Here is a 10,580-nt window from a genome sequence, read left to right on the forward strand (position 1 = left end):
GTGCAGCTGTACGTCCTGCTTTGGCAAGCGGGGGGGCAATTTAATGTGGCTTCTGTTGCCGGTCCCCAAGATAACTATTGCAAATACCTTGGTGCTTCCTGCCATCTCTGAGAAAATGTTCATACTCACTAATATCCCATTCCCAAGACTAGCTTACACTGAGAAGTAGAGCACAGCCTTACTTTGTTGCTCAGGAGATAACAGGACCAAAAAAGCTCACTGGTGTTTCTTACACCTTCTTTGTCCAGCTGTCTTACACCTGCTGAGCCTTGTCTACTGTGTTTTGATTTTTGACAACACTTAAAAAGTGAGAAACTTTTAAATCTGGTCTTCTGTTGATCTCCATCATGTGTCTGATGCTAAATATGTTTAGGTATTTTGAGTTATTTTAACAGTAATAATAAATGTTTAAGATAGCCAGTATGGAATGACACTAATAAAAAGGTGTCTTTTGCTGTGTCTTCCATGTATGACAGTGTGAAAGGACAGTACCACTGGGTTTATAATTGGGTTGTTCAAATCTGTGCCATCTTGAATGAATGTGGCATGTCAGTAGGCAGTCAGTAAAGCACAGGAGGGCAGTGATGGGCTCTACTGCAGAGCCCCTCTGGGTGAGGTGACATAGGAAAGTGGAAGGCAAACAGAAAAAAGAATTTTAATAAAGCAGTAACATAGGTCAAAGGAAGTCAAATCTATACTATTAACTCATCTGTAGCTATGCAGGGTTTGATAATTTTGTCCTTGAGAACAGCAACACTGGTACAAGTGCTATAAAAAAAATACATTTAACTATTGGTACAATGAAGAAGATCTATAAAAAGAAAACAAACAAAAAAATCCCTTAACACTCTTGGCCTGAATAATTTCATAATGGCCTTAAAATAGCAAACATTGAAAGAATATTCTAGGCATCCCTAAGCTATGTTCAACTTCACTATTTCACAGCACAATTTCTGAGAACAACCTGCACCATATATTCTTGTCAAGGGGTTTAATGCTGCCAAACAGCCAGAAGTTTGTTTTTTTTAAAGCTCACAAGGATTTAAAACATTTGAAACTAAACCAGTTATTTTTAAAGTGGAATTACAGAGTTAATGTCAGCAGGTTCTTAGGAACTTTCCACAATCTCAAAGCTGAAAATCTGTTTTGGAATCACCCCCTGAAATTTCTCTGAGTAAAATGCAGTGTCAGTTACCTGGCAGCTGCTGCGGTTTCCAAGCCGTGCTGGTCTCCCTGCGGTGCTTGCACAGGCAGGAGGAGCCCAAAGCCCTTGAGCTCCAGAGCTTCAGTAGCGCAGGAGCCTGATCCCACCTTGGGCTGGTGCTCTGTGAGCATCTAGGTGTGATGCTCAGGCTGTAACACAAGGAAGCTGTGGGCTGTGGAGTCACCTCCAGCTCCCTCCTGCTCACAGCTCAGCTTTAATCTGAGCCAAGCTCAGGCCTCTGAGCAGTAGCCCAGGAGGCAAAAGGCAGGTCTGTGCCACATAGCCCCACACACCTCTGAGGAGACTGCTACCCTTTGGTGAAACACTGCCAGGCTGAAAAATGATGGAGGGGGTGCAAAATTCCAGGCTCAGCCTGAAGTCTGCAACTCCTGACCCACAGCTGGTATATTACTGTTGAAATGATGAGCAGAAATTACGGTGGAGTGGGAGGGTGGAAGGAAAAAAACCCAATAAACCCATCCCCTCCACCAAAGAGTAAGTAATGTTAAATGTTAACAAGTGTATTACTGTCCTACATAAGAAACAAAGATGGTATCTGCTAGTTGAGAATTCAACCCTTTTACTCAGATAATAATGCAAAAACAATTTGCAGTACAGTAGCTGAAAAACACCATTCCCCTTTAGATTAACTTAAACACACAGCAACCTCAAGCAACAGCTAGATGGTGGGAGGCAGGATGGGCCACCAGGCAGGCATGGAAGGGTGTATTGTGGGATCTGGAGCTTGTTTCCAGCCTTCCTGTGACCTTTGGATGGATGTGCTGCTTTTGACTTCCTCAGTCACAAAGTGGAGGTCTCTATCTGCCTGCCTTTCACAGTATGGTGATCTACTTATGAATAGTGACAAATTATTCAAATGATAAATGGTAATGAGTAAGGACAGTGTGTTATGAAAATACCATATACAGTTTATTAATGTTTTTGATTTATTGCCACAATTTGTCTTTTTTCCCCAGAAGTCTGGTTCACACACTACGTATACTGCAGAGAAAAGTTGAAATCTTGCTATAGGACAAAACAACTTTAGTTTAAAAAAAACAACAAACAACCCAAGGAAATAGAGGAAAGGCAAGATGTTGATGGTTTCTGAAAGTTCAGCAGAAGCACAATTACAATTTGCAAAGAGCAGCATTGACTGTACAGAACTCCTGATAGCATTCTTTATTGCCAGAAGAAAATGCCAATGCTACCAAAGCCCCTTAAATGCTCGCACCTGGCAGTCAAAGATACTTTGGTGCTTGTGCCTGTGTACACACGCGCGTGCCTGCACAATTTTTTTCTTAGCTTCTGTGTGCTTTTTATGGAGATTTGCTCATCCTGTGGTTTGCCAGAAGCAGCCAGGAGGATCATTTAATCCTGTTTGCTGTTGCAAGACTGTCGAACAGATGATTTCTGGTGCTCCAACAATGTGATTGACTTTTCCGAATTTTCCAAGTTTCTGAGCAGAGTCTCTAGCCGCCTTTTGATTTTCTTCTGATCCTCAATGGCACACCCAATTACCACAGACTGAAATTTCTGGTCGATGGGTCCTGCTGGCACATCAGATGTGCACGCACCATAAAGAGACATTAAGCGGGTTTTGGCATCTTCCAAATCATCCAGCAGTTTATTGACTATTTCATCAATCATTTTGGTGGCATGCTGCAGGGATTCCTGCTGCTGGGCATTTCGGATGGTTTCTACAGAAACCTCCACAGTGAGGGTGCGGCCCATCAGACGATTAGCAGTCAAATTAAGTTCTTCTCTCTCACCTAAATCAAAACCAAGAAAGTATTCCAAGTTACTTGCACAGAAATGTATTTGCCTGTAACATCATCCAGACATTAAAACTGCTACAGCTTTGCAAGAAACAAGGTTGTTTTTTTAAGTAAGTGACAATCTGCATTTGCCTCAGTCCTACTGATTTCTTAGAAGCCCAAGTCTTCTGATGTGAAATGAGGCATTAAGCTTTACTAAAAATGTAAGCAATGCTTTGCTGCTGCTGACACAATGCCTGCTGTGTTACATTCAAATAAAGCATACAGTTTTATCAGGAAATATTCATTAACAGAATTGGCACGTTAAGGACCTTCTGTGCCACTGTGAGGGGGAGATTTAGACAGTACCCCAGAAGGCTATAAAGAAAAAAAAAACAGATTTCTGGCTACCACGTGCAATTAGGGGCCATGAAGAAAACTCATCCTCTATTTTCTGGAAACTTTTTTTTTTCCTGAAATACAGACACAGCATAATCGGCTATGTAGGCTCTTGAAAAGCAATTAAATCAGCAATTTAAAGCGCCTAATACCAAATATACAGATTTAGGCAATATATTTAAAACCATGTATCACACAGCCGTGACAATGATCTTAATCATCAGGTTCTTGCAGGTGATATACTTTGTGGCACTCATGCCTGTCCAGGAATCAAAGCCATTACAATGCTGGTTTTTCAACTGCATTTAATTATCATCATTATCATCAATTTCCCTCCCTCAGCTGAACTTTATTAACCCTGATTTTGAATGAACTGGGTATGGGCTTTCACATACTCAGTAGTAACATTCACAGTAGACAGCCCAGCAGAACAGTATGTGAACGTATGCAGCCAGGAACAAGGAGGTCCCAGGGTAACAGATGGCTTTTCAGTAACCTTAGTTGGCTCCAACACCTTCACCAGCAGTGAGCAATGAAACAGAGCTGCTCCCTAAGGCATGGGCTGTTCTGACTTTGGATCAGTGGAGAGAGTATGGCAAAGTAGCTTCTCACCTTCGCTGATGTGCCTCATATCCTGGCTGTTCTGGATATTGTGGATCATTTCTAGCAGGATTTCTTTCTCTTGTTCCATAGCAGATGCTGCGTCACGGAAAGCCTCTACCCTGAACATGGTTGAACCAAACAAAATGTTTAAATAATAAAATAGCTGTTCACCTATTTAGCTGCCAAGAACTGTTTGCTTAAACTTCAGAGCAAGAAGTACAGTCAGTTCTTAATTATCCATGAGACAGACTCTCTGACTGCATGACCCTCTCCTGTATCTTAACTTCACTTTTCAAGACTAATATAATTTTAAAAACCAAACAAGCAACGGAAAAACCCCCAAACAACAGTAATTCAATCAGACTTAAATATTTTATCTTAATGACAGTGCTGTTCTGTCTTACTCCACAGCTAGTCTAGATAGCCAGAGCTTGATGGTACTATAGCCCAGTAGCAAAAATGCTGTAGCTAATTGGCAATTATCATCAGCCGCTTAACTAGAAGAGAAATGGACTGAGTCACCACCAAGGAACTTGGTGGTGAAGGTTGCAGCTGTAGGGATGGAGGCAGGAAGGGGGTCTGGCTCCCCCAGGCCAGCAGTGCAGAACCCCTATGACCCACCTAAAAAGCAACAAACTCTGGAAGCTCAAACACCACCTTGTAGCCAAACAGCCCCTTTCATAAGGGAGAAAAATAGGCAAGAGGGGAAAAAGCAGCCTGCCTTGGTTGCTGGGAGAAGATTCTGGAACACCTGCCCCCATGGTCAAGGAGCAATGCTTGCTGTGATTCACACAGGAGGAAAGCTTGTGTAGGAGGAGCTCCTATTTCTGTTTGCAAGAAAGCCTAGAACGTGGTTTCTCCTGAAACAGGATCCTTACTCTGGTCCTGTTCACTGTGTTGAAACTCAGATGTGATGTGGTGAGGATGAGGGGAAAGCCCATCAGAAACTGCTCTCCCTGATAACTATTCAGTCTCAGTAAGCTGTGTGAGTCTGTGTCTATAGTTTGCCCTCCTCATCGTGGCATAAGATACAGGCCCACGTGGCCACAGACGAGACGAAAATACCATCCTAGAAATGCGAGTCTAGTTCCTTAATCCATGTCTTGTTCCCCACCATGATTTTAGGGAAAGGGCTTTGGCATTCAGACAAATCATCTGGGAACTGTCTACTTTGGAGACTGGGGACAAGAGGAAAATGTCCTCCTCCCCTGGCTTTGCCCTGGAGGCTTGAAGGTAGGGGCTTGTAGAGGACTTGCCAAACTGCAACTGCCTGCAAGAGTTGAGTCAAAAAACGTCAACTCTGCATTCTCAGACCCTACAGAAAAGCAGAGTATCATGTGAACCTGGCTGATGGTTTCAGATGCCTTCAGCTCTAGATGTCTAGCTGCTGTAAGCAGCACAGGAATCCATCTATCCTGAAGTGTTTATTAGACCTGGCCAGAAAAGGGGAAACAAACTAAAGCACTGTTAAGTCTCTCAGATGCTCTGTGCTCTTCAGCATTACTGGATGTGGCTCATGATCGCTGCTTCTATAGATAAGGTCTTATCTGATGAGATAGGTATGGAGCTGCTGCTCCCTCCTCAAAGGTTAGCTGAGGGCAGGTAACTTTGGAAAAACTGCAGTAAGATAAAAGGGGGGGGGGGGGGGGGCGTCGGGAAAAGGCAGAATGGGAGCATTTGAGGATATAAATAGTCATGCTTCACTTGCAGCCTGCTCATGAAATGGTTCTCTTTTACCAAATATTTAGCCTAATTTAGTCAGTGAAAGCACAAGCTTCAGGCCTTGCCTTTAATGTTCATTCTGAGGAGGAGTGGGAAAAGTTAATGCAATGCAAATTCTTGCCAAGAGCAAATACTTTTAATTACTATTTTGGATAGGTTAGTAAGAGCAATGAGGCAGGTGGAGTCATTTCATACTTAAGACGTCTGCACTTTATAATTTAAGAAGTCTAGCAATATTTTCATAAATGCCTTGCCATGCCTTTTAAAAAAACTAGTATTTTCACAATTTAAAAAACGCATTGTGGTCACTTTAAAGCTTAAAATTAAAATTTGGACATGCAGAATTTCAATGTTAATAGTGTTTTAAAATCTGGTTCATCATATCACTGTACTGGCTTAAAAACTAAAGGTCTTTCTTCAGCAGATGGATCAATCCACAGGCTTAGCTGGGTCTTAGGAAGAATGTGGAAAAACTGCATTGCAGAGATGCATCTGGAATTGGTGCAATTCTACAGAGTGCCTAAAGCTTCCCAAAGTACTGCTGGTATGTGAGGTAGGACCTAAAAGCCAGACTTTCAGAATTAATTATCATACACTGATCATAATAATACAGTATTTATCACATATAATTATAAAAAACCCCACTGTTTACATCAGAGCTTTGACTGACATTATCTTGCAGAAAGTCATATAAACAAATCTTGAGAACTCTTTTATTTACAATACTTTCTTCTTGGGAATGATTTTAACCAATTTTCAACTGCAACAGAGTGCCACATAACTAACATCCACTGGGATTTTAATTTCAGTGTATTTGCTTTCACAAATGGCAGTCAGAATGAGCACCTATCCCGGCACCACGTAACGGCACGTGGAGGAGGCGAACTGGCTCCTGCTGCCAGGGCAAAGGGACAGGGAAGCAGCACCTCAGGACCCCCAGCCCCTCTGCTATTCCTTCTAAAAGTGTCCATCTTGATCAGTTATGAGCAGCATGATAGGACTAAAATACCCTAAAAAATAAACTCCTTGGCCTTCAACAACCTCTCGAGGGCAGGGTGGAGGCACAGTGTGATAGCACAGCATCTTGGCAGCAAAGGCAGCACCTCAGCAGCCGGCCAGACGTGGAGCAGGAGCTCCACACTTCAACAGCAGGAGAGGGGAAACAGCCTGAGAAAAGCAAGACAGTAGAGTGGAGGAAACAGACAGCTGCTAGGGACCTGGATCACATGCAGGTCAAAAAGAAAAGGGATAGGATCATTTCAGAACAGTGCTCTAGGGGGAAAAAATCAAAAACCAAGCAAACAACTCACACCAGCCTCAAGAAACTAGTTGGTGCTCCACAGAAGATGCTGGGGGACTTTATCTAGGTGAGATACCCGCACTGCCTCATCCTATTTTGCCGCCTTGGCTTGTACCGAGGCCTCCAGCTGCCTGTCCCCACGCTGGGGTGGGTCCCACCAGCTCCTCCCAGCCCCAGAGGGACCCTGGCCCTGGCAGGGACTGAACATCTTTCCCTCCTGACTTAATGCAAGAGTGTTAAGGTCCACACCTCACAGCCAGCTCTCATAACTTCCTTCCTAAAATGTGCTTTAACTTCCTAAGTTTATAAAATCTTCACTTTCTTGGAGTGGAGGACAAAAAAAAAATAAATATTGGAAGAGATAAACCTCTAGCAGAGGTGACTGCCATGGAAAACTGTGGAAACACAGTCCAAGTTTCAAAAAGCCAACCAACCAAAAAATAGAAGACATAGAAAAGAGAACATAAAATACTCAAATTTATGCCCAATTATCTTGATGCAGCAGTATGGTCTTTTTTTAACAGATATAAAAAAAAATCATGTCTTTACTTGGAGTGTATTTGTCGTGACCATCAACTAAATATTCCATCCATTACCTAAGACTAAAAAGAAACACATTCCTTACTTCTGATTTTCCCCAGTCAGAGAATGATTAGCCACACAGTGCCTTTCTTTCCTACATACCATTCACATGAGCAGAGCATTCCCCCAAAGAACAGGTGGACCAGCCTGCGCTTTTGTTTCCAGATGAGAAACACGATACCCACTTTCTTAGGACAGCTGCAATAACTCTGTCCTTTAAACTACTGACTGACTTAAATAGCTCACTATTAAAGCTTGCACACTGGAGGTGCAGATAAGTTTTCGAAGGAGGTAAGAAACAGCTAAAGACAGTGCAGCCTTCTTCCTGAAACAGAGCTGAGCGCTCTGGATGGAGATAAGGCAGGGGGTGTCACCCTGGCATCCTCAACTGCTTACACTGAGATTCTGCTCTCAGGTGAACAGCCCCATGAACATACAAATGAATGGTGGGGAGAAATCGTTGTTTCTAAGAAGAACACGTGGAAAAGTATAAAAAAATAAATATTTTTTTTTTTAAAAAAGAGCAAGAGTCTTTGTCTCATGTATCATTACACATAGGATCGCATGTTCACACAACCACCAGAACAAAGTGGCTCATAAACAGACTCTGCTCCCGCTTCCAACTGCTCCTGAGATATCCCAGCATTCACCAACAGCCAAGGTCCAAGCCCTTACAAGGGACAAACATGCCACCTGCCCCCCTTACCATCTCTGCCAGGGTGGTGGTTGTTGCTCCTTGGCAGCCAAATTAATCCCCCTTTTCCTGCTCACTTGCACTACAGAAAAAACACAATAACCTAGCAGGGAGGTACGAAAATACCCCACTACCGTGAGAAAAGCAGCTCATGTGGAAGGGAGAAAAGGGAAAGCTGTTCAAACCAGCGCATTTCCGATGGGATGATGGTTACCATGGGGTTCAGCCAACCTTAAGCAACTTGAGAACTGAGGATTGTCAAGGGATTTTATGAAAGGCTGTAGTTCACTTAGACAAATTTTCACTTGCCGTATTTACAAGCAACATCTCGAGGGTCTATTGCTAAACTAAACCAGCTGGAAGAGGAAGAAGTCTAGAAGTTCGTCCTCCTGTAATTCAACTATCTTTGAAAGGAGGCATGTTGATTAGTCACGCACAGAAAAAAAAATAAGACTTTAGAGACTTTAACCAAGGTAGTCTGATTCCTTTTTAGTGACTGTTTCACATTTGGAATTCTGCCTGTTTGAAAGACCCAGAGCAAACTGGGAAGTTTAATTTGGGGTTTAATTTCTGGTTAACCAAACTGTCTGCTTTCAGAGTCACTCGGAAAATTTAAACCAAATTTTTGCATATTCTACTGCTCGTTTTGTAATTACATATTGATGCCGTAGATCTGGATGTGAGCAGCATGACTTGTTTGCAGACAGTGATTTTGTTTAGTCAAATTCAGGGAAGTCTGCAAAGGACTTCAAGGAGATTTAATCAAGCTAAGTGAAAGGCTAATATAATAGCCCATAAAGTCCACTCCTGAATAATGCAAAGTAATGCAGGCAGAAAGGGGAAAATGCAGTTCGTGTATCCCACAGAGCTCTTTTAATTACAGGAAAGTCCTAGAAACATTCTGGGTGGTTCCGTGAAAGCCGCTGATCAATATGCACCTGTAATGAAGAAAAGGGTGTGTTGAAACAGCACTGGCAGGAGGTGAATCAGTGGTACACCCATGGCACCCTGTGCATCCATCCACTTCAGAAAGGGCACTGTGTAATTAGACAGACCTGAGAGGACAAGGAGGATGATTAATGGCAAGGAATCGTCTCTCATGCAGTTGAACTGGGAAAGACATCAAGTGGGACTGTTTGGGGAGTATCAAGTAGCAGAAGGAGTCAGGACCCGTCTTGGCGCAAGGATGAAATATGCATTGTATTCCCAGGTAAGCTGGAAAAACACACCTAAGCTGCAGAATGCAATGCTGTTCACATCACAGTTACAGGACTTGCTAAATTTCAGAGAGGACGTGGACAGAAACATGGGTAGCAGCAAAGCCCACAGCTGAGCCAGCGAAGTGCAAAGGGAGGGTTTGGAGACACGAATCCTCAGACGCCGGCAATTCAGCTCTGCGGCTTCAAGGCGTGCAAAGAGCCTCCCAGAGCCCGAATGCCACCACGTCCGCTTATCCTCGGCATTCCCGCATCTTCTTATACAACACCTTCCCGACAGATGCGGGGCAGGGGCTACCGGGCCACAGCGCGGGACGACGCTCAGGACCAGCGCGGGGCCCGCACACCTCGCCTCGCACCTGCCCCCGCGCAGCACAACCCGCCATGCCCCGTTTGCCAAAGGTTCCCCGAGCCGCAAAGGGCAGCAAATCTGAAAAAGCCTTCTGTGCTTTCTCTGAAAGATGCCTACATTCGTACATTCACACACACATTCCTATTTTCACGTATTTCCAGGCCACGCTATTTCACCTGACAGCAGCAGCTGCCATTTTTCAACTCGCCCCGCACCGTCCCCGATGAAGGGGGATCCTTCTTCCCTCCATCACCTCAGGAAGCCTCACCCCAGCCCCGTCCCGCCAGGGCTGGGAACAAGGCGGCTCCCCGGGCCCCGCAGCGCCGGCCCTGCCCCCTCCTCCCCGCCCGCCCGGACCCCCGGCCCTGCCCGGCCGCAGCGGTGAGCGGGGCCGCCAGCCCGCGGGGCCCCACCTGAGCTCCAGCTGGTCCAGGTTCTCGAGCAGGCGGCTGGAACGGTCCGCCATGGAGGTAGAGCGGTAGAAGCGGCCTCGGAGCTGCCCGCCGGACTGCGGCTGCTGCTGCTGCTGCTGCTGCTGCTGCTGCGCCGCCTCGCTGGCCTTGGCGCTGATCCTGGCCTGGGCCATGGCACCCGCCCGCTGCCCCCGGCGGGTCTCCGCTGCGGCCGCTCCCTCCCCGCGTCCCGCAGCCGGCGGCCGAATGCCGGCACCTCGCTCATGGCCAAAGAAGGAGCCCGCCCCGCCGCCTGCCCCCGCGGCCACCCCGCCTCCGCGCCGGGCCCCGCGGGCGC

General features: G+C 45.3%; 1 protein-coding gene across 1 annotated transcript; it reads right to left on the reverse strand.

The window, feature by feature from the left end:
- Positions 1-2,112: 2,112 nt before the first annotated feature.
- Positions 2,113-10,580, reverse strand: BAG2 (BAG cochaperone 2). Its single transcript, XM_051614706.1, has 3 exons — positions 10,244-10,580; positions 3,973-4,082; positions 2,113-2,976 (listed from the first exon to the last, which is right to left on the reverse strand). The coding sequence occupies exons 1-3, from the start codon at positions 10,414-10,416 to the stop codon at positions 2,576-2,578; spliced, it is 684 nt and encodes a 227-aa protein (XP_051470666.1). The 5' UTR covers positions 10,417-10,580; the 3' UTR covers positions 2,113-2,575.

The sequence above is a fragment of the Apus apus genome, chromosome 3, assembly GCF_020740795.1.
Source record: "Apus apus isolate bApuApu2 chromosome 3, bApuApu2.pri.cur, whole genome shotgun sequence".
Lineage (NCBI taxonomy): Eukaryota > Metazoa > Chordata > Aves > Apodiformes > Apodidae > Apus > Apus apus.

What these genes read in the sequence shown, in the direction of transcription:
- BAG2 (XM_051614706.1), bottom strand. Translation starts at nt 10,416, where the DNA reads ATGGCCCAGGCCAGGATCAGCGCCAAGGCCAGCGAGGCGGCGCAGCAG. An exon ending in CTGGACCAGCTGGAGCTCAG is followed by an intron (nt 4,083 to 10,243) that starts GTGGGGCCCCGC and finishes AACCATGTTCAG; the next exon opens with GGTAGAGGCTTTCCGTGACG. An exon ending in TATGAGGCACATCAGCGAAG is followed by an intron (nt 2,977 to 3,972) that starts GTGAGAAGCTAC and finishes GTTTTGATTTAG; the next exon opens with GTGAGAGAGAAGAACTTAAT.